Source organism: Onychostruthus taczanowskii, unplaced genomic scaffold (assembly GCF_017590055.1).
Source record: "Onychostruthus taczanowskii isolate IOZ18803 unplaced genomic scaffold, ASM1759005v1 scaffold53, whole genome shotgun sequence".
Taxonomy (NCBI): Eukaryota; Metazoa; Chordata; class Aves; order Passeriformes; family Passeridae; genus Onychostruthus; species Onychostruthus taczanowskii.
In genome coordinates, this window is record NW_024502902.1 from 2,802,399 (window position 1) to 2,829,537 (window position 27,139).

Genomic DNA, 27,139 nt, shown 5'->3' on the forward strand with positions numbered 1-27,139 from the left:
TTGTCACCTCTTTGTCTCTGGGAAGAAGTCATCCGTGCTGAGGGACAGGTCGGGACCATGGGAGAGGTGAGCCCTGCCCTGCTGCGATACCCAACTCTTCCCCATCCCAGCATGGGAGAGTGGGGCCAGGCTGCTGCAGAGGGGCTCACCCTTCCCCTCACTGCCAGAGCAGCATCGGCCAGAGGTACAAACCTTGCCACCACGATCCTGCAACCCTCGGTAACAAAATCTAGACAGTTCAAGGCATCGTTTCCCCTGGCAAGAAGCTTTGTAGGAGCGTATGGCACTTCTCCCCACAGGGCAGCAGATAAAGGGTACCCCTCCCACCCTGATCTGCACTCTGTGGGGAAGGCTGGCCTGGTGCAGCTCTCACACGGGTTCCTTCCAGTTCCACTCCCACCTGAGCGCTGCCAGGGTGGGCATGCAGCAGGCAGGGGGTGACACAGCAGGGTGCAATCCCCTGCCACTGTTAGCAAGGACAGGTTGGAGGCTGGTGGCCTCCCCCCACGTCACGGGGTGCAGGCTTCTGTTTCCTTTGCATCCCTCTCCAGTGCCCACTTGTCCCATCACACCGAGCACTCACCTCCCACAGCGCACACCGGCCTCGCCACCAGGACCAGACGCCTGTTGCTTGGGCTTTCTTCACATCCACCTGCCCAGACTACTCCGTGTCCAGCTCCACTTTTCCCCCTCAGCATTCCCTTCATCTCTACCTCTTCCTTGAACCGCTCCATCAGTCTTCCTCTCCTCCTCCCCACAGCCTTACAACACCACAAGTCAGGCAGGTCTCTTGCTGGCTCTGGGGTGATGGTTTTGAGGGGCTGGGGTACAATGCACTCTGTGGGGAAAAAGGGCGACTGTATGCTGTCAACAGCCAAATTTGAGGAGTCCTTTGTAGCTCTGGCTCCCTTGCTATCCACTCAAACATATCTGAGGGGAAAGAAGAGGTAATCTTTACTGTTGTTTCATACCCAGCACTGTTTTAAACACACACGCTCCTGCTTCCCTGCCTGCTAGGAAGGATTTCCTGCCATTACTGAGTAGACCTTGACATTGATTTTGGTTGTTTTCCCTCTTGTGCTCCTCTTTTCTCGGCAGGGCTGCGTCACCAAGGCCCCAGTGTGCCTGGGGAACAGGAGAGGGCACAGCACAGCTTCTGTTGAAGCAAGGAGGTAGTGGTTGTCTGAAGCAGCTTGTTTATGAGCAGCTCAGACTAGAGTGATGGTGCGGGAAATTAAGCGTGTGTCTTTATTTCCCAAATGAACAACGTGAGTGCGTGGGGCAGAGGGTGAGGCATCCCATGGCAGGTCTCTGCAACAGTCCTGTCTGAGGTGGGAGAGCAAGACAGCTAGGAAGTTTGCTAGTTTAATTTTTAGGAGGAAGGAGGAAAAGGCCCCAAAGACCATCACAGGGAATGAGTGATTACGAGGCTTTCACCCTCGGGGTATCAAGCGGCCCTTTACTGCCAGTCTAGGCATCTCTCAGGGCAAAAATCATCCCCTGGGCTGTGCCGGAGCAGCATCCTCTCGCCAGAGGCTCCCGCCGGGCTGACTTCGGCGAGCCCGGGGCAGGGCTGGCCCCGTCCCCGGGTGCCCCTGGGGCGCCCTCCCTGCCCTTCCCATTCCCTCAGCCGCTGGCTTCCCACCGCCCGGACCGCCGCCCTTGCAGCCCGGGGAGGGTGCTGAGCGGGAAGGGGGGGTCACTAAGAGGGGCACGGCCGTCCATGGGGATGGGGATGCCGGCACATATAAGCGCGGCGCGGCGCGGCGGGGCCCCGGCGCCGGTGCTGCTGCCGGTACCGTCCTTCCCCGCCGGCTCCCTCCGGGCTGCCCGTCCATCCCTCCGACCGTCCGTCCCCCTCTCCATCCCCGCCCGCTTTGTTTTCTCGCCGTCCGCGGGCTCGGGCCCCCCACGCCGCTGCCACCCTGAAGTTTCTGGCGGTGCTGCTGGCGGCGGGCATGCTGGCTTTCCTCGGGGCCATCATCTGCATCATCGCCAGCGTCCACCCGGCCGGCACCGCCGCGCCCGCCGCCGCCGCCGACAATGACTCGGCCGCCGCCGCCCTCCTGCCCGCCGCCGACAAGGGGCTGGGAGCGCTGCACGGCCCCGCCGAGGCTCTGGCCAGCGCCGGGCCGCGCCTGCCGGGGGGGCCGCCGCTCTTCAGCCGCTTCGTCTGCACGCCGCTGAGCACCGAGTGCCCGGCCACCGGCACCGGCAGCGGCAGCGCCGCCGGCCCCGAGGAGCTGCTGGCGCTGCGGAGCGCGGCGGCCCAGCTGCGCCGCACGGCGCTGGAGCAGAAGGAGCGGATCCGCATGGACCAGGAGACCATCCGGGAGCTCACCGGCAAGCTCAGCCGCTGCGAGGGCGGCCTGCGGAGCCCCCCCGCCGCCGCGCCCCCCGCCGCCGCCGGGCTCCGCGCCGCCCCGCGCCCCGGCACCATGGGCCACCCTCCCGACGAGCCGCCCGCCGTGCGGGAGCTGGAAGAGGCTGTCCGCACCCTCCAGGACCGAATCGACCGGATAGAGGTGCGAGGGATGCTCCTGGGGACTGGGCGGGATGCTCCCAGGGAAAGATGCTCCCACACGTGCCATTCCCCAGCCTGCAGCCGCATGCACCCCGAGCTAACTCGTCCCCCTCATGAGGCTTCAGGAAGGTTGTCCCTGCATCCCTCTTTCCTGAGATCTCTGCCCAGGGGCAAGGGACTCGCCTTGAGCCCTCCTCTCTCTTTTCCATGCAGGATAGTCCCAAAGCACCAGGCTGCCCCAATTTCCCCACAGTCTGCACTCGGGTAGGACACCTTGCTTGCCCCATAGCACCTGTTAAGGTGCTCCTCCAGAGCAGGTTGGCAGCTCTGGCAGCCAGATCCTGCCCGTTAGCAGAAAGGTAAATCCCATCTGATGCCATCATGGTTATGAATGGGACATCTCACAAAGTAAAGTGCAGTGCCACCCACCATGGGCCTGGCACCCTTTCTCCACACGGTCCTTAGGAGCTGGAGAGAGAAGGGCACAGCTGGAGTCATTCACTGTGCCCATTCCTGTGGCGCTGGGCTGTTGGCACTTGGGATGCAGACCCCTGGTCCCCATTCTGTAGCAGCTGTGCAGCGTGTGCCTGGCAGGCTCAGCCCTGGCCCAGACACAATCCAGTGGCACCAGAGGCTCTACCATGTCATGGGGCACATCACGGAGTGCGTGTGAGTGTTGATTTATTTGGGCTGATTTGGACTCAGCAGTCCCACGGAACTTGGCAGACTTTGCAGGATATGGCTGTGGCACGTGAGAGCTGCAAGAGGAGAGTTGTCTGTTTTCCCTGTGGGAATTGCTCCAGGTAGGAGTTATTCCCTGAGGTCTGTCAGGTGTCAGAGCCACCTGCAAGGAGCCTCCTGCGAGTCCTCAACCTTCTCATCTTCCTGTTCAGTTTCCTGTTGCCCTCTCCACTCTTCCCTGGAGTGTGGAGCGAGGAGGGGGGTCATGCAGCACCCCACAGGGTTCCTCTCCTCAGCTTTGCCCTTCTGCCTCCCTTACTACAGACGTGGGTACAGCAGCAGGCAATGGAAATGGGAATGGGAAATTCAGAGCCACTAAGGTCACAGGCTGAGAAATGAGACTGGGAGAGAGGGTTTTTGTAAGCGATGGAGATATGAACAGGAATAAAAAGACAGAGAAAGGCAAATAAACACTTGAGCACAAGAAGGAAAAGAGCTGGAAGACCAGAGAGGAAGCACCTGTGAGCTGCCAGGCTAATGCACACACAGGCACAAGAAGAAACACAGAGGCATGCCAGGCACATGCAGGGAGAGTGGGATGTGCAGCCTGTCTGACATGTTGTCCAGAGGCAAATGCAGCCAAAGGGAGGGACAGACCCCCCAAAAAAACCCTGCAGCCCTAAACAAATGATTTTTCCATCAGTGGAATAACACAGCAGGTATGCTCACCCAAAAATAAAGCAGGGAAATAGGTCTCTGCACACGTATCCCAGATGATGCACGGTGGGATGGTGCCCAGCATATCAGTTTGGATCTTGGGCAGCATGAGGCCACAGAGCCATGCTCTCCCTCTTCTCTGTGGGGCAGCATCACCCACGAGCTGCCCTGGCTCCTCTCCCAGGGTTTCTGAGGGTGGTGGGAGGTTTGGGGTGGAGGAGGAGGGTGAAGCTCACAAGGGTTGGAGCAGGCTGTCACATGTGCCTTGGGAGCCTGAAGCGGTGCTGGGACCAGGCTCGTGCACACACTGACGAGGAAGCCAAGTGGCACATGACCAAAAATGTTTGTGTTGCCAGGGGCCTGAGGGTCCCAAGTATACTCTGCAGGGGAGACACAGCGCCCTGAGGCTCGGTGAGCCCTGCCAAGTGAGGAAATAGGGCAGTGTGTTACAGGTGGGCTGGCCTTTGTCCTGGTAAAAAGTGTCACTGGTGTGCTCCGCACCCCTGTGAGGGCTGCAGCCCAGCCAGCTGAGCCTCGTGGTCACACCTCAGCCATCCAGGGACAGTTGCCAGTGTCCCCCCTCTCTGAATTGCCTCCCCTCCCACCCCAGGAGCAGACACCTAAAACTTCCTGGTGGGGTATGTGCTCTCTTCTGTCCCACATCACTTCAGCTGTCAGCCCTGGGAGCCTTCCTGGGGTACCCCATGACACGGGAGGCACTCTCAGCCTCCACAGCTATCCTGGACAATGGCAATGATCTTCCCAAAAGGTGACCTGCATGGGGACAGGCCCGGGGTGTCCCCATGTGCTGAAGACTGCAAAACCCATTGGGAAGAAGAGGAAATGCTGCCAAGTCTGAGGTGGCTTAGTCTCAGAAGAGAGTTGAACACAAAATGCCACGGGCCGCTCTGGGAAGGCTGCGTCCCAGGGAGTCTCCAGTCAGGTTTGCCAGCAGGGATTACTGCTGGATGCTTCAGAGCTGGGACTGCAGGGAGGGGGCTGGTGGAAGATTGCTGATCTAATCTGGGCACTCTCAGCCCCGTCTGTAAGGCATAACAAGATTTATTCATGCACTGAAAAACCTGTTAAGGCATTTATTTCTTAATTTTGTCGGCATGGCAGAAGGATTTCCCAGGAGAGGATGCAGGGAGGGTCCCCACGGTCTCGCTCTTTGTCCCCTGCCATTTCTGTGGGGCTGGGCTAGCATCAGCACAGCATTCACACGTCTTTCCTCACCTCTTCCTAACGCCACCCCGGCACTGATTGTCCTTTCCTCATGCACAGCAGCCTAGCTAGGCTTTTTCATCCTGGTTTCCAGGGTCCCCCCCTTTCTCTCAGCACGTGCTCATGTCTGTACACTCCGGTGCATCTTGGAACACAGAGCCAAGGGATCCAGGTGCTCCTTTTCCATGCTTTTACTTATTGCTTCAAATGGAAAGGGACTGGGGAGAAAATCACCTTGGCTGCCTGGGCTGTGCCGAGATGCAGATGCCCCCCTTCTCCCCATCATCCCTTGCAGGAGAGCGGAGCGGGAGAGGGGACAGCCTGATGGGCTCCCTGGGGGACCTGGCGGAATTGCAACAGCCTGCCTGCTCCTCAGCTGGTCGTGGCTGTGCCATTGCGGCTGGTGACCTGGCTGCTGGCAGGAAACCCTCGGGTAAGGGAATGGGAATGGGGGTGACCTAGCTGCTTCCCTCTTGTCTAAGTCTCCAGCAGTGAGGGGATGTAAACACCCAAATTGTGATAGTCCCAGCCCCTCCCTTCAAGAGAGATTTTAGGGGGACTGGATCAACAGTGAGCCCTCCTCTTGTGAGGAAGAGGGAAAGGCTGATGCACCCCTGTTTTTCTTCTACTCCATGCTGTCCCTTTTGGAGTTTAATGATCCCCAAGGTTCTCCCTGGGTCCAAAGAGGTGGCAGTGTTCAAAAACCCCGGTGCAGCAGGTGTGCTGTCCCGCAGCAGTGAGTATCCCAAGGGAGCAGCCACTGAGGAGTTTTGTGCGGGCTGTAAGGATCCACGGGTCCAAGGAGCGGAATGGGTCTGCTCTGTGTGTGCATCCTGATCCCCGGGATGTGCCCGGGCTCCATCCTCCTGTGCTCCTGCCTGCCCTGTCCCAGCAGCCAAGGTGGGCGCTGGGGGCTGAGGGGGAGCAGCAGCGCCCAGATTTGCCGGAGCATTAGTGAATGAGGCTCTGATCTCCTTATGTAAATCAAAGTGCAGTTGCTGCCCGAGGGCTGCAGCCCCAGAGAGCACACGCCGCCGTGGCTGCCGCAGCCCCCTGCCCCCAGCTCCCCCTCCCCACCCCCGCCAGCAGCTGACATTTAACGTGATTAATATTACCTGGCATCTTTCAATCTTTTTTTTGCCGGTTCTGGTGGCCAAAAAGCGCGCAAGGAGCCTCCCCCACAGGCACTGCCCACTCCCCTGCTGCCTGTGCGGCGGCAGATGGGAAGCCGGGTGCCTGCCGAACAGCCAGGGAGAAGGCACTCCCCCCCTTCCCCTCCCCAAAGGTCACCAGTAAATAACAGCTGCACATCAACCATTAATGATTTTGCAGAAAATTTGCCTAGTGAGAAAGATGCTCGAGCAGCAGCTCGGAGATGAGGATCACGGCTCAGGGATGCAGCCCAGCCCGGCATCAGGGGCATCATCCAGCACAACTCAGCTGCACGGGGCAGAATGGGGAGTCCAGTCTCCTGTCCAGCCATCATCTGTCCATGGGGATGGGGATGGCGTTTGCTGGGATGGCCCTGAAACCCTGCCAGATGAGGGTGCTGACTGTAATCCCTTTCCAGAAGGAACATGGGGCAGCAATGGTTCAGTCGGCCATGTGGCTCCGGCTGTCAGTACCCTGGCTGCCAACTTGGAAGGACCACCAAGAGCTGGAGAGAGGGCTGGATGGGGGAAAACTAGGGAGGGGAAAGAAAGTGAGTGAAAGGGGAAAGACACAGTGTGTGAGAATGGAGAGAAGCATCAGGAAGAGACGCTCTGAAGTTAGAGAAAAGGAAAAGCCATAGGGTGAAAAGTTACAGAGGGAAGAAAATAGCAGCAGGGAGAAAAGCAGGAGGAAGACAGAGGTAAAAAAAAGTACTCAGTCACTACTGAATAATGTAGGGCAGGCTATCGGGGGCTAGTGAGAGTGACAAAATCTCCCAGCTTTTTCTTTTTTCATCATTAACAGATGGAGCCATGCATGAAAGCAGGGACGTAGGCTCCAAACCCGCAGCTCGAGCAATCAAAGCGTGCGGCAGACAGGAGCGTGCCAGCCTCCGCTGCAGCCAGGCAGCCTGAAAGGACAAGAAAAGCTCTTGGAGCCCACGGGATGTGGCCATAGAAGCAAAGGCAACCCCCTCCCACCTGTGCTGCCTCCTGCCAGTGCAGCCAGCTCAGCTTGGGTACAAATGCAGACAGCCCCAGGTGGGAATATTCCCTGCCAGGAGGATGAGAATTAAACTTTGCACTTCCCTTCCCTCCTGCCATCTCTACCCTGCCTTTCATCCAGTGCCCAAGACCCCTTAAAAAAAAAAAAATCCCCCAAAAAACAAAGAAAAGAAAAAAACCAAAACAAACCCCAGAAAATAGTTAAAGCCCCTTTCCCATCAGCTAATATTTCAGTTTTGCAAAGACCAAAGGCAGGATGCTCTTTGCTCTTTGCTGGGCACTTTTCCCTTAGCAGAGAGGATTTGCTCTCACTGCAAGAGCATCCTTAGTGCTGCCCAGAGCAAGCCAGCAATGAGAACTGGCATTTGGTCAGGGCTGGCAGATGTCCCCAGCACAACCTCTCTTTTCTTGCTGGGTTTTGCTTTTCCAGGCTGGTTTTCCTCACACAGCTTGTGGGTTTGCCCTGGCAGACCCTGCTGGCAGCTCTTGCCAACCTTGGGGCATGATAACTTCCATTTTATTTGTAGCCTGAGCATGTTGTTGCCCAGAGTGGGTACATTTGTGCTCACACCAACACCATCTTTTCACTTTTCCTCTCTCTGCTGTTCCCATCCGCCAAGGCTGCATCCTGCCCAGCCAAACCTTTCTTCCAGCCTTCCCCTCCCCTTTGTTGTTCATGATGGATAGCGAAGATTAGGGGTGAGGTGGGCAGGCATCCCTCTCCTTCAGCTTTGTGTGTGTGATTATCAGATCCTGTCCAGCCTGGAGAAGCTGGATATAAGAAAGAAGAAAAAACAGGGAATCACCACCACAGGTGAGTGTGCTGACCTCCCCCAGGCCAGCTCTGAGGAGGAGGGAGGCTGTTCAGATCGACAGGGATGGTATCCCCCGTGTCCTGCCAACACAAGCCCTGTGAATGTCCAGGGTTGAAGCAGGCATGCAGATCCCTTGTTGCTGGAGGAGCCAAGACAACGGTCTCCATGGCTGCTCCAGCACCTCTGGGAAGGTCTGGCAACACAGAGAAGGTGGTTGTCATCTTTCAGAGCCCATGGCAGAGACACTAATTCACTAAGGACATAGGGAAAGAAGAGGGCTCCTATTTACAGAGAAACTCCAGGAGCATGGCAAAGGGTCCCTTTCTCCCTTCCAGACTGGTTTTCTTCCAGCTGGGATGGGGTCTCCCAGTAAGGTGGGATCTGGGGTCTTTGCAGCAGTAGCAGATGGCACCATCTTCACCAGCTGCCGTGTTGGATTTGCCATGGGAAGAGTTTTGGTCCGAGTGTTAACCCTGATTGGACAAGACAGGCTCGGTGTCCCCGGGTGATGGTTCATGCCTCGAGGGCCAGAGACACGACAGCCTGGCACCAGTCCCACTTGTCCCTGCCGTCCTGGTGGACCGGGAGAGGTTGGCTTATGGAGAGCTACCTGGCACACGTGCACACACCCCCGCACGCCAGCTGAGCTCAGCTAAGAGGATTACAGCCCCATTAAGTGATGTTAACGTGCTGGCTGTAGGTAAGCAGCCTCACGAGCAGCAGGAGTGGCCAGGAGCTCCAAGGTCCTGCCTGCATCATTTCCTCATGGTGGGAGGCTGCCTGCAGGAGCAGAGCCAAGGGATGACCCAAACATCCCATCGTTGCTCTGTCTCTGAAGCGCAGAAAGTCATTAAGAGCAGCCAAGCTTCATTTTGCAGTAATGAGCTCAGTGGGGGCTCCAAGAGGGGAGGTACAAAGTCAGCTGGAGGCTCTTGGAGAAGACCCCAGTGCGGATATGGGACTGTCATCCCAGCGCTACCTGTAGTGCTGCAGGCTGGGCATGTCCTTAACTCTTATAGTGACACTGTGCTGAATTTTCTCTTTTGTCCCTCCTATTCCCGCCGCCGTGGCTGCCCCCAAATGCAGCAGGAGCTGCCAGCCCGCACCAATGGCTCAGCACCCACTGCCCCGGCGCTTGCCCGCGATGCCCTCCACACCAAGATGGAGCAGCTGGAGGAGCAGCTCCTTTCCAAGATCCTGACTCTGCAGAAGGAGCGCCAGGCCGCCAGCACTGACCGCAGCCAGCAGCAGCACAACATCGAGAAGGAGCTGAACTCCCTCCAGAACCGCGTGACGGAGCTGGAGCACGGTGAGTCCTGCCCAGCGGGGATGGAGGTGGGGCGGAGGGCTCCTACCCTGAGGTGCTTCGCCAGGAGAGCCCCAGGACGGGCCACCCTTATCCCAGCTACAGGCGCTGACCTTCCTCTCTCCTCCCCGTCCTTGACACATAGGACCACTGGGCTACAGCCCTCCTGATGCCTTCAAGGTGACCATCCCAGTGCAGAACAACTACATGTATGCCCGCGTGAAGAAGAGCCTGCCGGAGCTGTATGCCTTCACCATCTGCATGTGGCTGAAGTCCAAGGCCCTGGCAGGCATTGGCACCCCGTTCTCCTACTCTGTCCCGAGCCAAGCCAACGAGATCGTGCTGTTGGAGTGGGGCACTAACCCCCTGGAGCTGCTCATCAATGACAAGGTCAGCCCAGTTGCAGGAGGGGCAGGAGAGAAAACCCTGCCCTCATCTTCCCTGCTTCAATCCCCCCAGGAAATTACATTCCTGGGGGCACTTGTGTGGGGGAGCTGGGAGGAAGGGGCCCTAGGCTTATGGTGGGAGGCAGGAGGATGGGGAGGATGGCTCATTGGGGTCAATTCTGAGAGGGAGAAGCAGCACATCTGGATGTCTGTAGATTTTGGGATGCCACCACCACCACGGGGGTGCACTGCTTGCTCTGCAAGGGGCTGGGAAGACCCTGGGGTCCCCCACCAGTCCTACTGAGCACCGGGATCTCGCTCTTCTCCCAAAGGTTGCCCAGCTGCCGCTGAGTCTGAAGGACAAGGCCTGGCACCACGTCTGCGTGGCATGGACCACCCGGGATGGCAAGTGGTCAGCGTACCAGGACGGTGAACAGCGGGGTGCCGGTGAGAACCTGGCCTCCTGGCATTCCATCAGGCCTCAGGGTGTCATCATCCTGGGTCAGGAGCAGGTAGGTGCCAGTTTGACACCGAGAGCTGCCGGTCAGCATCGCTCTGGTGGGAATTGGCTGGGGGGAAAAGCCCCCAGATGGGGCGAGGGGAGGGGGCAGCCTGGGCAGGAGAGCTCAGCAGGGCAGTTGTCTCTCCTGCCTGTTCATCCAGCCTCCAGGCTGCCCATGTCCCCTCATTGTCTTCTCTTCCCTCTCCCTACCCCTTTGGCCTCCCTGCCTTGTCTTGAATCTCTTCCATGCATTCATCCCCTCCCCTCCTTGCCATCGAGCACCTTGCTCTGCTTCTCCCCAAACCTCTCCCCCTCGCCATTCCCCGCTGGATGCATGTTCCTCTTCTCTTCACCCCTGTCCAATCACCTCTCCTGCTCTTTCCCAGGACACCCTGGGGGGCCGCTTTGATGCCACACAGGCCTTCGTGGGAGAGCTGGCGCAGTTTGGCGTGTGGGACCACATGCTGGCACCAGCAGAGATCCTGGGCTTGGCTAACTGCACTTCCCACCTCCAAGGGAATGTGATCCAGTGGGATGACCAGGCGGTGGAGGTCTTTGGAGGTGCCAGCAAGGCGGGCTTTGCCGCCTGCGAGGAAGGGAGGAAGGCATGAGTGGCCCCAGCCCTCTCCCCAGCGCCAAGGAGCCCGCTGGCAGCCCTGAAGCAGGGAGCCCCTTTCTCCCCTCCCAGACCACTAAGCCTTGCCGGGGCAATGCTTGAGCCCCCCCGTGCTGGTGTCCCAGGAGGGAGAGGGGCCCCTGGAAGCCTTCCTGTTGTCCCCGTGCTGGTGCTGTGGCTTGTCCTCATTCCTGGCAGGCTGGCTCCTGAGTCTCATCTTGCCCCATTTCTGTTTTGGGTGGAACTCGCCGTACCTGCAGGTGTCCTTGGTGCAGTGAGGGTCCTCACCTTGTCAGACCTAACAGGGAGTGGGAAGGAGAACGCCCTCTACTTTGAGTGCAGTCCAGCCTCAGTGGGATGCCAGGGTGCAGGCATCACCTGAACACATTCCCTTTCCCTATTTATTTCTAGCAACCTCACTGTCCATCTTTATGAGCCTGCATTCCAGGATCCCACCTCCAGCCCCATCCTTCTCCTGCTGCCCTGGTTTTTCAAATGTGGCCCCAGGGAAGCTGAGGGAGAATGGCAGAGTGTCAGTGACACAGCACTTGCCCCCCTGCACCCCTTTCCCTGCCTCTGCTGCCTGTTTGGGCAGGGCTGCCCGAGGGGAGCCAGGCTTTTAAGGCAGAGGGAAGAGAGACTCCCCACCACCTCCAAGCTGGGGGATGGGTCAGCCACCAAGGGAGTGGGGGAAAAGGGCAAAGCATCTCCCCCAGCGCTGGCCGAGGGGGAAAGAGTGCAGCACTGCCACCGAAAGGAGCAAAAGCAAGAAAAAGAGAGATGGAAGATGGTGGTGGTCAGAGGAGCCCTGCCATCCATCCCCCAGTCTTTTGGTACTGGATTGGGCTAGTGCCCTTGGTTCCACCCAGGTCCCCTTCTTTAGCTGCTCCTTGCCAGGATCAGGCCTGCCACTGGCCTTGAAACTGGGAGGGTGAAAGAGCAGGCTGGTGTTTTCCCTGTGTGTGGAGTGCCTGAGAATCCGCTGTTTCCACACTGCCTGGTCACCAACATCTCGATACGTGAGTGTGTGTATGTGCACGTGTGTGTGTGTCTGGGGCTGGGGTGGGAGGGTTATTTCGGGGCTCTCATGGTTGCTCAATGCAGTGTTCAGCTTCCAGTGTTCCCCCTACCCCAAGTCCCACTTTGGGTGACAGCTGCCCCCTCCCTGGGGGAAGCAAAGCTGGCAGAAGGGACAGCCCTGCTACCCGCCATGCCCCCGCCCAGGGTCTCTGCCAGCGCTGGGGTGGCTCAGCCCACTGGGGATGACACGGCGGGGATGGGGAGCAGCCCCTGTGCCAAGTGGGAACACTGTGACCTTCGTGCACCCTGAGGAGCTGCCCCCTCTCCCTCCCTCCCTCGCTCGCTCGCTCGCGCGCTTTCTCCAATGCACGTTGTGACAAGGGCCCTGAGGCGTGCCCGTGTTGGGACGTTTCTTTTGTAAAGCTGATCGTGAACAATAAACGTGATGTTTTCTGTTCGAGCCTCCCGCGCAGTGCCAGGTTCCTGGGGGGATGGATGGGACCGGTTGGCCCAAGATGAGGTGACCTTCCCCAGGGTGCTTAGGGTTGCATCACTGAAAGGAGTTGGCCGGGGCCACCACTGGCAGGAATATTACAGGAATATCATCACAGGGGTTTGGTATTGTTGCCCCAGAGGGGCAGGGGATGGTGTCACAGTCTGGCCACCTTTGATCTACCCCACTGCAGAGCAGTATGGGGTACAGGCTGCTGCTGGTGGGACATGAGGGCTGGGGGAAATGTCTCTCCATGGAGGGAAGCAGAAACAAGTGAGAAATCCTCTAGGTCAGAGCATGATAGCAAGGAACTCACATTGAGTGTAAATCTAATTAAGTACTAGTAATGAGTTTCTGACCTAGCTAGGCACAAGATGGCTCAAGCATGGCTCTTGGAGCTCCTGTTGTAGAACAATTCATGATCAGGTCTGCGTGGTGCTTTTGCCTCTCAGTGGGTCCTGCTCCTCCTGCTTCACCAATATTTGGGGGAAACGGAGCACAAAGCCAGAGGACTGAGTTTTCCCATTGCTGGCATGCTGGTGGGATCTCCTCTCTGAGTCAGAGCTGTCCCCCTCACTTCTCCTTCTGGAGGGTATTTAATGCCATAAAAGAAAGGCTGGCACCCTCACCTTCAGCACATCTTCACAAAGTTGAGGGCTGGTTTTGAAGAAAAAGTATGTACTTCAGCTGGAACATTGGTTTGAGGGCCTTGCCGAGCTGGAGGCTCACACCCCCATCAGTAAGAGGAGAGGGCTCAACAGGTGCCATCTGCTCGTATGCCCAACTAACAGCAGCATAATTAAGAAGTGCAAAATTTTCTAAAGGAGGAAATATCAAAAAACACTGATGGGATCATAAACTCAGAAAGAGGTTAAATGGGGAGGAAAACTGGTCCAGAACACCCTCCTATCAAAGCTGCAGAAGTGTTGTGAGAGGCTCTTGGGGCTGCTGGCCAAGGCAGGAGAAACGTGAGAGGATGAACAAGGATGGAAACAGCCTGTCTGCTGATGTAGGCTATTGGCAAAACACCCATCTCCTCCGGAACCCGGAAAACCAGCCCACGTTGAAACTGTGTGTAAGTCCTCACAGAAAAGCAGGAACAAAGGGGACACCAGGAGATGCTTGATCAGGGCCTTCGGTGCTGCCCTCCTCATCTCTGCCAAGTGATGCTGGCATGATCCTAATCCCAGCCATGTCCATGTCCCCAGGATGTCGATCTGTCACTTCGGGAACAGGAGAATGGGGAGAGCCCAGTGGCAGAGCTTCTGCAGGGCGAGCTCCTCTCCCCCAGAGGTTCACAGACAGCTAGGCAGACCTGGGGGCACACAGGAAAACTTGGTAGAATTTGCCCAAACATTTTAAAAGCTTCCAGCAAATGCCTCCACATAAGGCTCTTCAGGAAACAAAGGCATTATGGAGAGATTAGGAACTGGATGGGAGACACAAATGAAGAGCAGAAATAAATATTTGATTTCCATCCTGCCCTGGCTCTCTGCAGGAAGCAACGTCTGCTTCTTACCCATCTGAGGAGGAGGAGAGCAAGATGAGACCATTTCTTTTCGGTAAGCCGAGCCTTGCAAGAGCTGCAAACCTGCAACAGGGCTTAAAAGGTAGAGGAGATGACAAATCAATAGCGTTGCTGGCTGCAAGGAGTAATTACAATGACTTACACATATTGCTTGCTTCTAAATTAACCAGGAGCACTCAGGAGTAGCCCCGTGTCTCTCTAAGGGCAGCTGGCTGGAAAACAACATGTTGTGCACAGAAGAGATGAGGAACAACAAAGTCAGCCTTGAGGGAAAGAGGAGGGTAAGGAAGGAAATATTTAACAGTGGTGTGGAGAAGGTTTTGTGCTTGCTGTAGGTGCTTCAGCTGGTCAGCTGTGTTGTGTCCAGGCATCCAGGACAGGGGGGAAAAGGAGGAGGGCACCCAAGAGCTGGGCAGTGCAGGGCAGGGGCACCGCTGGGCTGTGGCAGCTCAGCAGGAGCTGGCACAGGAGGAGACAGCATGGGAGACAGGCGGCTGTGATGGATGCCGCCCACGTGCTGTCCTCTATCTCCCTGCCAAGGGGCTGTAAGCACGCTTCCAGGAGAGGAAAGGAACTGCCATTTCCTATCCCAATCTGCAGGACTTGCTGCTGCAGGGCTTTCTGCTAGCCAGGGGCTTAGCCAAACTCAAATATCACCCATCCCTCACTCCCAAAGGGTTTTGTCTGGCAGTGAAGAAGACCAAGTCGAACATGGCAACGGGAAACCTTCAGGCCTGATGGCTATTAGCTTTTGTGTTTGAAAAGAAAATGCTGACATTTATGAACCCCTCCAGTCTCTGCCTCTCTTTCCAGAGGGCACCACTGGCCATGCAGTCTCTGCCTTCCCAGGGACACGGACAATCCTGGGACCCCCCACTTCAGTGTGGGCTTCAGGGATATCCTGTGCTCCCCAATACCTGCAACCTCAGCTGAGTTTGCATGTCACAGCTCCCTGCAGTGTGTCATCCCCCTGGTACCCTCAAAGGAGGTCAAGCCAGCCAATACTTGTCCTCAGGAGGTGACTTCCAAAGTCCCCACTACTGCTCTGCCCTAGCAATGGGGTGCTGCCTAATTGCCTTCTTCCACCTTCCTGTCCTGCTGGGAGCCTCCCTTGCTCCCTCCCAGAGCCAGGAAAGCTCATTACGACTTGTGCAGTGCTCGCACAGGGAATGCACCATGATTCCGGAGCATCTGGCACAGGAACAGCCCCCTCACGGCTGCTCGTGCTGCAGCAACAGACCTGACTGGCAGCAGCTGTCCTTACTAGAGGTAGTAGCTCCGGGATCATGTGGGGCACTGTGTTTCCCAGCAGACCAGGGCATCGGGCTGTCCCAAAGCGAGCTGTCCCTGTCCTCTGGCACAGAGGCTGAGCTGCTCCCGGCTGCCACCCATTCCTGCACACCAGCGTCCCCATCTCTGCCTTCCCTCAGCCTGGCATGCTGGGCGTTCTGATCCCGGCAAAATGTGGCTTCAGCATTCCCATGGAGCCTCCCACAAGCTGCCTCCACACCATCCTGGGGCAGCTGCAGGGTGCACCTTGGTGTGACCCAAGTCCCCCGCCTTGTCCCTCTGTTACTGCCCACGGCGGTGAGGAGCAGTGCCCAGTCCCTGGCTGTGGCTCACAGGCTGCACAGCTAGCTCCAGCCCCCCTGCTCTACCACAAAGAGGAGATGGGGCACGGCAGAGCCTGTGCCCACAGGGACAATGGGGAAGTCCCAAAACCTGCCAGAAGCAGGTCAGAAAAGAAAGAAAGAGAAGAAGGATGTCCTCAGCCTGATGAAGAGTCAGCCTGCTGTCTGGCTAATGAAGGTGACTAAAAGAGCATGAGGCAGTATATTTACTACATGTGTGTATACTTTGCAGCCAGTGGTTACTTTTCTGTGCTCAGCTAAGGAGTACAACACACCCTCAAGTCAGAAGGCAAACCGTATTTTGTTTCAATGCATTTCACTGTGGCTGCTGAAAACAAAGGGATGAAATAGTTCCCACCTCTGATTAATGGCAAATAAGGCACAACCAGCCAGAGCAAAGCAACAATTCCAGCTCCCTACAGACCCACAGGGGTGAATTGAACCCTTGCTCTGCACTTGTTTTCACCTACAGAAGGGTACCTGGTCCACTAGTACTGGAAACTAAAGATCAGGTGATGTCTGTGCCATCAGAGCCGCAGCAAAAAGAGCAGTACACGTCACCTCTCTTGGCTCAACAAGGCTCTCACTGGCTTGCAGTGTTTTACAGAGGCAGCCTGTGGAAACCTGCACTTGAGGGTCCAGAAACCAACTGCTCACATTTTGTTAAGCCACAGTAGATGGAGGCAGGCCAGCAGAACGCTTGCCTTCCTCAGGAGGCATCTCTGTCTTGCAGCCACACTGTATCACCCACCACAATCACAAAAACATTGTTTTCCCTGTCTTTGGCCCGGTGCAGTTTTTGTTTGGCCGCTTTCCTTTAGCTTCTCACCTAGGAGCCACTGATGAACAATCCTCACAAGCAGTCCCCACATTCCCTGAGGGAAACTCTCCCGGGGGTCACACTGATCAGAGCCAAAACACGTTGAACTGGCCCCAGAATCACACAGACAAGCGCGCTCCCCCTGCCCCAGGCACGGACATGTGCACACAAACACCCCAGCTCACACTCACTTGCTGCTTGGTAGTAAAAGTGGGTGAACTACACAGGGATTAAAGCATTAAAAAAAACACAGCGAGAATACGGTGCTTGAAAGAGCCGTGTCCCTGGAGAGATTAGAGTAGCTGCCTGGAGATAAAGTAATGATGATGGAAAGATCTTCTTCCTCACAGAGATTCTCTCCCTAATTATCTTGTCTGAAAAGAAAAAATGATGATCTCCCAGCTTTTATCTGTCTCTTGACAATTTTAGCTCTGTGCCTGCCTTGTTGCAAGAGGCCCAAAAGAGGAAGGAGAAGGAATTAGCCCAGGAGGCAGGAATGGTAGGAGAACGAGCGGCACAGGAGGCAGTGCTTCATTTTTGTCACCACCAGCAGCGACAGAAAAGGAAAACATGAATGATCACTGCAGCTTTGTCTACCCAAGCCCAAAGGCCGCTTCCCTGCCCGCAGCACTGCTCTGTCAGGCACAGCACAGCCAGGATGTGAAAAACGCCAATCACTTGTTTTTGAAATTTTAAAAGTTTAATAGTAGTAATACAATCAGAATAATACAGTTTGAACAATTGAGGTTAGGACAATATGAGACAATAAAAACAAAGAGATACGGACGTGCGGGTACCTTTTTCTGGGCATCACAAGCCTGAAAAAGGACACCGGTTAACAGAGGATTAACCCTTAAAAACAATCGCCTGTTGCATATTCATACATCTCATACATGATGCATAAATTCCATTCAAACACAGGATTCTGTCTGGTCACTGTCAACTTCTTCCTCTTAATCCTCATGCCGTCCTCCTGTCTGAGCGAGGTGGGAAGAAGTTAGTTTTCTGCTGATAAGGGAGCAATAAATTCCCTTTCTCTGAAAGATTTAGGTGTCCTGTGGCATCCATCTGGTGCAAGTCCTTTCTTAACCAAATATCTTACACAGCATAGTTTCTATTTTAACATTATGTTATAACCTAAAACAGTATTTAATAGTTAATTTAATACTTAAGAAAATTAATACAGCATAACTTTCTAACTTAACACATACAATATTCATTTTAATACTTGCGAAAAGCCAATTATAAAATACACATTTTTCACACAGGAGGTCGGATTCACTGCCGAACCTGTGCAAGAGATTAACAGGGTGTTGTTCTCCCCACCATCACAGGGCACAGCTTGGTGCTACAGCCAGGGAAGAGGACTCCTGAGCTGGCAGGGGCAGGAGAGTGCCCAGATTGTTCCTCCCCCACTCTTTTCCTTCTCAAACAGCTGGAAAGCAAATTTACTTTCAGCAGGCAGCAAGCAGCAAGAACATTTCAAGCACACACCAGCCACAAGCACCACGTGAAAAATCAGACCCATGAGCCGCTCTGCAAGACAAGGATGGCCACTGATGGAAAACCAGGCATCACACCCAGCAGCTGGGGCTTTGCACAGGAGAAGTCTTTCCCTCGGTATTATCCTGGAGCTTGCTGCTTCTCCATCCTTGTTAATTTCGGATGAATGCAACCCTAAACCTCCCTGAAAACTGTTTAGAGGCAATCGGTGTTTGGCTAGCAGGGAGAAGAGACAACAGAGGTTTTGTAAGCCCAGAGCCAAGAAAAACCTCAAAACAAACAGACATTACAAGCATAAAGCTACAGAGGGAGGGAGGGAGGCGATTTTCTCCGTGGGGATGGAGGCTGGTGCTATAGGAGCTGTTTGCAAGCTCATGATTCATCCCCACAGCATCACTTTCTCCTTCTAAAGAAGGGACTCCTGTTGACACGCAAACATGAGCTGTTGCCTCTCCCACACAATGAGAACCGTGTCCAGTTCTGGAGTCCCCATCTCAGGAAGGACATTGAGGTGCTGAGGCATGTCCAGAGGAGGGCAATGGAGCTGCTGGAATGTCTGGAGCACAAATGCTGTGAGGGGCAGCTGGGGGAGCTGGGGTTGTTCAGCCTGGAGAGGGGCAGGCTCAGGCACCTGATCACTGCCCAGCTCCCTGAGAGGAGGCTCTGGCCAAGTGGGGTCAGCCTTTTCTCCCAAGCAACCAGACAGGACAAGAGGACATAGTCACAAGCTGCACCACGGGAGATTTAGGTGGGACATTAGCAGGAATTTTTTCACAGAAAGTGATTAGCCATGGGAATGGGCTGCCCAGGGAGGCGGTGGGGTCACCCACCCTGGGGGTGGGTAAGGAAAGGCTGGGTGCCATGGGCTGTCTGACATGGCGGAGTTCGGTCTCAGGCTGGACTCCATGATCTCAGAGGCGTTTCCTAACCTGATTCTGTGGGAATTTTTTTTTTTTAAACCAAACCAAAACAAAACAAAAATCAAAAAAAAACCCCAAAAAACAAACCAACAACAAAAAAAAACCCACACCACCAAAATTGCCCCAAATTGCTCCTTGTCCTTATATTTATCCTTGCTTTTTAAAAGAAAAAATACCTAGAACTAGGCCCATAAGGGGTTTTAGCCAGACCCCAGCTTGGGGGCCGGGGGGGGCCGGCACAGCACAGGCGCGCCGCGGCCACCCCACGGCCGCCAGCGCCCCAAGGCCCCACGCGGCGGCCGGCAGGGAGCCAGCCAATCAGAGGCGTCGGGCGGCGCGCCCCGTCCAATGGAGGCTGAGGGGGCGGGACTTCCCGCGCCGGTTGCTATGACAAGCGCGGCCCTTCCTTAGCAACGGCGCTGGGCCGCGGCGGCCGCGCAGGTGAGGCCGCGCCCGGCGCTGCGCGGCTCCGCTCGGTGCCGCTGGCCGAGCTCTTCCTCCGCGGGGACGAGGGCGGCGGGGCTGCTTCGGGTGTGCGGTCCGCTCGGGCCGCGTTCCGCTGCCTCACGCCCTCGGGCTGTGGCCGCGGGCACGCCCCGGGCCGGGGGTGGGTGTTGAAGGGGCTCCCGGAGGTGGCGCCGGCCCGGCGGAGAGTTCGGTCTCAGGCTGGACTCCATGATCTCAGAGGCGTTTCCTAACCTGATTCTGTGGGAATTTTTTTTTTTTAAACCAAACCAAAACAAAACAAAAATCAAAAAAAAACCCCAAAAAACAAACCAACAACAAAAAAAAACCCACACCACCAAAATTGCCCCAAATTGCTCCTTGTCCTTATATTTATCCTTGGTTTTTAAAAGAAAAAATACCTAGAACTAGGCCCATAAGGGGTTTTAGCCAGACCCCAGCTTGGGGGCCGGGGGGGGCCGGCACAGCACAGGCGCGCCGCGGCCACCCCACGGCCGCCAGCGCCCCAAGGCCCCACGCGGCGGCCGGCAGGGAGCCAGCCAATCAGAGGCGTCGGGCGGCGCGCCCCGTCCAATGGAGGCTGAGGGGGCGGGACTTCCCGCGCCGGTTGCTATGACAAGCGCGGCCCTTCCTTAGCAACGGCGCTGGGCCGCGGCGGCCGCGCAGGTGAGGCCGCGCCCGGCGCTGCGCGGCTCCGCTCGGTGCCGCTGGCCGAGCTCTTCCTCCGCGGGGACGAGGGCGGCGGGGCTGCTTCGGGTGTGCGGTCCGCTCGGGCCGCGTTCCGCTGCCTCACGCCCTCGGGCTGTGGCCGCGGGCACGCCCCGGGCCGGGGGTGGGTGTTGAAGGGGCTCCCGGAGGTGGCGGGGTTGTGTCCGGCGGGGTTCTGTCCGGCGGAGGTCGTGGCTTGGGTCGCCTGCGGGTCCCACGGGCCCCATGTGACTGTTGGTGGTCTGACTCGGTGCTTTAGCCGACAGCTCTGCGTACGTGGCATCCATGATGGTGTGTCGCCTGGCACCGTGTTGGCTTCGTTTTCCTTTTAGTATCAGCTCACCCTTGCTGCCCTGGGTAGGAGAGGAAGGTGCTTTGTTGTGGGGGAGAGAAGCAGAGGGAGGACGGCGGTGGAATGCTCTGAGTCTCTCGGCCAGGGCTGTGCTCTGCGGTGCCCGGGCAGAGGCAGGCTGGTGATGCGGCCCTGAGGCACGGCCAGAGTTTTCCCATATGGCCCTTCCCAGCTGACAAATGCTCGGGGATCTGAGGAGCAAGTGCACAAACGAGACCAAGATGTTCCTGTTAAACGTTTCCGTCCAGACGAGTACGCAGATTCTGTGCCTAAAATACTCCTGCCCTTCCCTTGTCATGTGCGGCTTGAAACTATTGCAGATAATAGTGTCCTGGGAAAATCCTTTTGGAATTAATCAAGAGTGGGGGCAGCTGATATATTGTTCTCTTGTCCTCTCCTGAAAGCTGTGACTTGGCTCAGCTCTTCCCTCAAGCTCCACTGGTGCTTCTGGGAAGTGCTGTGCTCCTCACTTATGGAGAAAGATGCGGTTTAATAATTTGTTTGCATTAATGGTCTGTGAGCTAAGACTCTCAGGGGCGTGAGAAGGTGCTGTTGAGGAAATGGCAAGTGAGTGAGATAGCATGATACTCTTGTAACAGTTTCGTTTGCCTTTTGTTTTCATTGAAAGCCATCTGTCTCTTGCCCATGTTTGTTTTTGTTGAAGCAGTGTCCTCTAGGCCAAGAAGCGACTCCTCCTGCTGAAGAGAGGAACACAGAGCCCTGTTCCTCTCAGCTGGCTGTGCTGCAGCACTTGCTGAACTCCAGGTAGCCCCTCTGCCCCTTCCTGGAGTCTCTGTGGAAGGACCATGGAAGAAACTGAGGAGGAAAAAAAGGACGAGGCTGATTATAAAAGGCTTCACAGTTTTCCTCTGATTAGGGTATGGAGGGAGATGGATTACACATTTACCAGTGTCAGAGATATGAAAATCTGCCTTCATTCTTACTGTCCTTCTCCTGCTGCGTAGCTGCTGTGAGAACATGTGTACTGCTGGTCCTGTGGAGAGATGCTGCTTGTCACTGCTGCTTTCTCCTTGTCCTTGACCTCTCCTGGGGAAATCTAATAGCTCTGGTGTTCCCTATGACAGCCAGAGGAAGCCTGGGGCAAAGTGATCCATCAAACAGATTGAGAGCACGCTGCCTTTGGAGCCCTCTCTTGTGTTTTGGATGCAGCTTGCTTTTTGTCCTGGAGAAGCTGGAGCAAAAGATCTTGCTGGCCAGCCAGATAGCAGCAGCAGAAGAAAAGGCTGTGTAATTTAGACTTCTTTGTTACTCATATAGCAATAATTAAGGGTTGTGGTGGAAACAGTGTTAGTGTTACAGCAGTGCTGTTAGTTACAGCAGAAAAACTGGCAGATGTCTTGATTTCCTTCTTTAAGCTGTGCTTACACAGTGCTAGTTTTCATGTAGGTAGAGAAGAATTCCTCATTGACTGGAGGAGGGGTTCACTTATAGTACAATGAGCCTTTTCATGTTTACTACATCTAAACCCCTGATAGAGCCAGTGCAGAAGTTAGAGCAACTTCCTGTTGTCCTGTGTGCAGCTCTTATTTTTCTGCTTCCTTGTCTTGTGCGACTGCCCCGTGCAGCACTCGGACATGCCGGAGGAGATGCGCGTGGAGACCATGGAGCTGTGCGTCACGGCCTGTGAGAAGCACGCCACCAACAACGAGGTACGCAGCCCAGGGAGCCTCAGCAGCACGGATAGGGGTGTAGGGCCCGGCAGAGCCAGGTCCTCACATCCCATTACTCTCTGCACTAAGCTGGGGTAGAAGGAGGCAAAGAGCTTGGCTAGATCTCAGATTCAGTTCCCTTGGTCTGCAAGATCTGTAATAGCACTTTGCAGAGATTAGCAGAGGTGCTGGCTCCCAGACCTTCCCTCTTGGCTTATCCTGCCTTCCTGAGACATGCTTCCACTCCTCTGTTCATAAAATGCCTTGTGTCCTGAGGGCTTGGCTCAGAACGGCATGGAGTATCTTGTTTTGGGGATGAGTACATGAAAGTCTGTTAAATATTCCCTCTTGGCTTTAGGACTAACGATCAAGGGACGACATACCTTGCTTCGTGGGCAGGGCACTGCCTGTCACTGAAAAATATTCCTCTTGCCTTTTTTAGGATCAAGCAGGGTGTGATCTGGGAGAAGCAAGCCTTTTAAAAGCCAGCCTACTTTCAGTGTTTTGGTAATTAGCTGGAGAAAAAAAAATGGACTCCTGTAAAAATAGCTGCAGCTTAGTGACCTGAATCTGCTCTCATGGTCACCGCAACCATTATAACTCCAGCAGCATCTAAAGCAGAACTCTTGCTTCACACCGTGTGAGCAACAGAAGTGATGCAGTTCTTTAATTTTTCCTTGCTGTTGTGCTGGAGGCTGCTGAGACCAGTCCTACCCTTGGGTTTACCTCTGGGGAGCTCCCAGTTCCTGAGGTGCAGCTGTTACACCTGTTGCCCATGGCTTGAATAGTCTTAAAGGGAGGAGGATATTAGGGTAATGTTTGCATAAAACCTCTCTGGTTGCTTTGTCTCACCCTATGCTGTCTTCCTTAATGTTCTCCAGAGCGCTGCCAAGATGATCAAAGAGACGATGGACAAGAGATTTGGGTCCTCCTGGCATGTGGTGATTGGGGAAGGCTTTGGCTTTGAGATCACTCATGAGGTGAAGAACCTGCTGTACATGTTCTTTGGTGGCAGCCTGGCCGTGTGTGTCTGGAAGTGCTCCTGACCCCTGGCCGGGTCCCAGACTTGCTGAATACAAGAGATTTCTTCCTGCTTTTGACAAGTTTTGTATGATCTGGAGGTGGGGCTTTATTTTTAATACTTAAATGTCAAGACTTCTTTTTTTCATACTGACGTAACAGTTCTGTGGGATACATAAAGTTGGTGTGTGTGTGTGTATAAATTTGCTAAACTGTCCTGTCCTTGCTTGTGGGATTTCTCATCTCCCTGTGGCTCTTTCCTTGGTGTTTGAGCTGGAGCAGGAGGGAAGTGAGGAATAGGTGATCTCACAACACACTGCACAGCAGTGCTAGCAGGGGAGAGTGAAAGCAAAAGGGTGCCATCTAGCCCTGTGGTTTTTCTTAACTCCCGTTTATTCCACATAGTTTTCCTCTCTCCTCTGCTTTCTCTGCTACCATGCAGTATGGCTCTGACCAGCACCTGTCTTTCCTCTCTGGATGCTGCTTATACGTTCTTCCTTTCTTCTAAGATGTCTGTGCAGACCTGACAGCACCAAGGGTCTCCCTTCAGGCTGTCTGTGGAGGTGTGAGCCACAGGGAAGCAGTCCCAGCTTGCCCTTCCCTGCTGTTTTGGGAGGGTACAACAGCTGAGCTGCCTGGGTGTAGGAGGTTGCTATGCAAACTGCCCCCTCCTTTCTCACCCACAGCACACTGAGACAGCATGAAAACACAGGCGGCTGACGATGCCTGGGGAGTGGGTGAGAGCTCTTTTTAAGGCTCAGATGCCTCCCTGTCAGTTCCTGGGGGTGTTGCAAGTGCTGTGTACTTTCAGCATCTTGTTTGGAGGCTGACAGAGAAAGGAGGCTCCATGTGAAATATAACTTGGTCATCAGAAACCTAATGTCTTTCTGGACTTGCATTCTTTTAGCCTGTTTCATTTTTTAAAGCTGTTGCTGTTGGAGGATCGAATGAGCGTAACTATGTTACACGTATGGCTTATTTATAAAACCTGGGGAACTGTGTTTTTTCAATAAAAGTTTAGTAAAATGTCTTTGCGTGTGTTTATGTAGGCAGAGTAGTTCAAGAAACATGGAAATAAGTAAGCCATGGTGTGGCACAGGCAGAGGCCAGTGACAGAGTTCCATCCTGCTGGTTTCCTGTGGGACTCTTCTCCTCCCTGTTCAGTTCCGTTTACCAGTGCAAGCCACGGTGGTGAGGAGGGTTGCCAGGCCCATGGTGCTGCTGGTCACATCCCTCTGTCCTGTCTGACAGGCAGCTGCCTAAGCAGTAGCAGCGAGGGAATGTCACTGTCTGCTGCTTCACCAGTGTGCCTCAACTCTGACTGTTGGAGTCTCGTATTTGTGCCTTCCTTAATTTTCAGATTTGCTCTCAGAATGTTGCCAGCTGACACTTCTAGTCCATAGTTAAGTCTGAAGGATCTTTCTGCATTAATGCCTGTGGTGGATCAACCTGGTCTTACAATTCCTTTTGTTCCTTTTTCTGAACCTCAAGTGTTATGCTAGAGATGTCCTTTCTCAATTTCATTGTGTCAGGGAGCCAGGAGTTGGAGCAATATGAAGACAACTAAGAATTATTTCAAATTTGGACCATCGGTGCTTGGCTGGGCCAGGGTAGGTTGGTACCATGATCCTGCCCCATGATCAGGATTGCTGTGCTGTGTGTAAGAGCCCAATCCTCTGAGCTCTCATTGTGCAGTTGCTCTGTGTCCCTCCAGCTGGCTGCCTTTATGTGAAGATAGTGCTATTGACAACACTTTCTACAGCTGGCAAGTGGAAAAGATTATTTCCTCTTCTTCAACTTTCTGTCTCTTCTAAATTCAGAGCAAGAGGTAAAGTCTTTGAAATGCCCCAAGCTGGAGTGGGATGATCCCTTCAGCAATACCATGGTCACTTTAATTGTGCCTCTTTCACACTCATGAATAATTAACTGCTCTGTGCATATGCACAGACACACTGGTCATGGGCATCTCTGCAAGGTTGGGGTGACCTGCAGATGACCACAGGGAGCTGCTGACATCAGCACACAGTCTCTTGGACTTGCTGCCTGTTTATCTTCTTGGCCACCAGCTGATCAAAGCTGATGTCTCTGTGACCTGCACTGGCAGCAAGGGAAGGGTGAGTGCTCCCCAGCCATGTCAAAGCCTGAGTGTGCAAACAGATTGAGGTGAGCTAGGTGTGAATGTGCAGCAAGTCAGCTCCCTCACTGCCATTGTCACCAGGTAAGTGCAAGGTGCTCACAGGAGAGTGGCAGGCTATTTTTATTCACAAGGGTAACAGCTTTCCTACAGGAAGTCACCTTGAGGCAAACCCTGTTAGCTGGTTTGCATTCCTGTCATTGGCATTGTACCTGAAAGCACAAGCCTCAGCCTCCCAAAATGTGGCTGTGTGTCAGATCCATTGTCCTGCCTGTTGCACATTGAGCCATCCTTTGCTGGCCTCTGTGTGTTAGAAAAAAGACTTCACCCTCCTTTTGCCATGGAACTGGAACATCTTTGGTCATACCTGTAATTTTCAGAGGATTAAGGTTTATGGATCAGAGGTGGAACCTTGTCCTGTCTTTTCCCACAAGAGACCCCTCTGTGGCTGATTAACCTGCTGGATCCAGTCCAAAGGAGGCCACGAAGATGATGAGAGGGCTGAAGCACCTCTGTGATGAAGACAGGCTGAGAGGTTTGGAGTTGTCCAGCCTGGAGAAGAGAAGGCTCTGGAGAGACCTTATACAGTACCTAAAGGATGCCAACAGGAAAGCTGGAGAGGGACTTTTTGGCAGGGCCTGTTGTGATAGGACGAGGGTTAGACTAAAGGAGGTTTGTTCTAGATTGGATGTAAGGGAAGGGAAGTGTTTTAGGATGAGGGTGGTGAAACACTGGAACAGACTGCCTAGAGAGGTGGTGGGTGCCAGACCCCTGGAATTATTCAGGGATAGGTTGGATGAGTCTCTGAGCAATACAATCTAGTTCAACATGCAAGGTCATTGCAAGGACATTGGACTGGGTGACCCCTAAAGGTCCCTTCCAACCCAAACTATGATTCTGTGAGGCTTTAGAACCTCTAAGGCCTCTCTACTTTTTACTATAAAACTGCTCTCAGTTGCTGGAGGATTTTTCCTTATGGATTTTCAGTGAAAAGCTGGGAAATTTGGCAACAGTTTGCTTGCTATTGTGTTTCCCTCTCATTTCTTGCCCCCCTGCATATTGCTGCCATTACCCATCAAAGCGTCAGGCTGAGTCAGATGTAGAAAATGAGATGGAAAACGCAGGGTGATGGATGGGTGGCAGCCAAAATGACTCTTTCTATCCACCCGTCCCCGAAAGCCGTGATATTAGCTCAGAGGCTGTGCCTCATGACTTCATCCCTCCCTGCTGAGGGGAGATGGGAACATCATTATCGGCTGCCGATGAGTCCTGATTTGGAGCCAGCAGTGAAAATGTCCTCGGATGTAGGGCTCCTCCTCCGCCCCAAGGGTGACTTGAACCTGCTGGGAAGACGGAGGAAGAGCTGGAGGGGGGACATGAGAAGAAAGAGGTGCAAATTCAACCCTGTCTCTATGATGATGTCATGGCAACAAGTCAGGTGATCAGGGCAGACTTTGAAGGTCTCCAGCCCTTCTCTGTCGCGGCAGGCTCACGTCTGACTCGCTGAAATACCTTCTGGTTAATATTTAATGCCAGCATTGAAGTGCTAAGGGTGGCAAATGCCTCATCTAAGCCCCCTGCCTTTGCTTTGCAATGGGATGCTAAATCAGGGTGAGGAGGTAGGATTGCAAGCTTCATTATCTGGGAATGGGACTAACAGTCAGCAGGGTGGCTTCAGCCCACAGGGTCCCTGTGCCCGTCTGACTCCAGGACAGGAGAAAGAGGTTTCTATCCCCTCCAGCCCCATTTGGAGCAGGTTTGGGGCACTGGAATGAGGAGGCGTCCCTCTCTTCAGGGCTGGCTCTGGATTAATGAAACCTATGACCGTGCTCCGGGAGCCGAGCCCAGCTCCTTTGATGTGATCAGTTAGTACACGGAGTTGGTGTTTTGGTTGGTTGGTTGCTGTTTTTCTGAGCCATGACCTAATGATCCCATGTTCCAGCTACAG

The 27,139-nt window shown here is 54.7% G+C and overlaps 2 protein-coding genes across 12 annotated transcripts; both read left to right on the forward strand.

Annotated features, from left to right (window-relative positions):
- Positions 1-1,782: 1,782 nt before the first annotated feature.
- Positions 1,783-12,407, forward strand: NPTXR (neuronal pentraxin receptor). The gene is made up of 5 exons (XM_041416634.1): positions 1,783-2,525; positions 9,204-9,426; positions 9,569-9,813; positions 10,142-10,321; positions 10,698-12,407. Exons 1-5 carry the CDS (start codon positions 1,959-1,961, stop codon positions 10,920-10,922), a joined length of 1,440 nt encoding a protein of 479 aa, XP_041272568.1. The 5' UTR covers positions 1,783-1,958; the 3' UTR covers positions 10,923-12,407.
- A 6,833-nt stretch (positions 12,408-19,240) lies between these two features.
- Positions 19,241-24,087, forward strand: DNAL4 (dynein axonemal light chain 4). Of its 11 annotated transcripts, XM_041416889.1 has the most exons (5): positions 19,296-19,474; positions 20,165-20,287; positions 21,035-21,245; positions 21,909-22,037; positions 22,919-24,087. In XM_041416889.1, the coding sequence occupies exons 3-5, from the start codon at positions 21,174-21,176 to the stop codon at positions 23,081-23,083; spliced, it is 366 nt and encodes a 121-aa protein (XP_041272823.1). In that variant the 5' UTR covers positions 19,296-19,474; positions 20,165-20,287; positions 21,035-21,173; the 3' UTR covers positions 23,084-24,087. The 11 variants fall into 11 exon arrangements, with proteins under 11 accessions (XP_041272832.1, XP_041272830.1, XP_041272825.1 ...); XM_041416898.1 differs by lacking the exons at positions 19,296-19,474; positions 20,165-20,287 and adding an exon at positions 19,241-19,283 and having other exon boundaries at positions 21,032-21,245; positions 21,954-22,037; XM_041416896.1 differs by lacking the exons at positions 19,296-19,474; positions 20,165-20,287 and adding an exon at positions 19,252-19,283 and having other exon boundaries at positions 21,954-22,037.
- The last annotated feature ends 3,052 nt before the right edge of the window (positions 24,088-27,139 follow it).

Excerpts from the sequence above, each read along its gene's own strand:
- NPTXR (XM_041416634.1), top strand. The coding sequence starts at position 1,959 with ATGCTGGCTTTCCTCGGGGCCATCATCTGCATCATCGCCAGCGTCCAC. Across the intron at positions 9,427-9,568 it reads CGTGACGGAGCTGGAGCACG|GACCACTGGGCTACAGCCCT; the intron begins GTGAGTCCTGCC and ends CTTGACACATAG. Across the intron at positions 9,814-10,141 it reads AGCTGCTCATCAATGACAAG|GTTGCCCAGCTGCCGCTGAG; the intron begins GTCAGCCCAGTT and ends CTTCTCCCAAAG.
- DNAL4 (XM_041416891.1), top strand. The coding sequence starts at position 21,174 with ATGGAAGAAACTGAGGAGGAAAAAAAGGACGAGGCTGATTATAAAAGG. Across the intron at positions 21,246-21,908 it reads ACAGTTTTCCTCTGATTAGG|CTCTTATTTTTCTGCTTCCT; the intron begins GTATGGAGGGAG and ends TCCTGTGTGCAG. Across the intron at positions 22,038-22,918 it reads AGCACGCCACCAACAACGAG|AGCGCTGCCAAGATGATCAA; the intron begins GTACGCAGCCCA and ends AATGTTCTCCAG.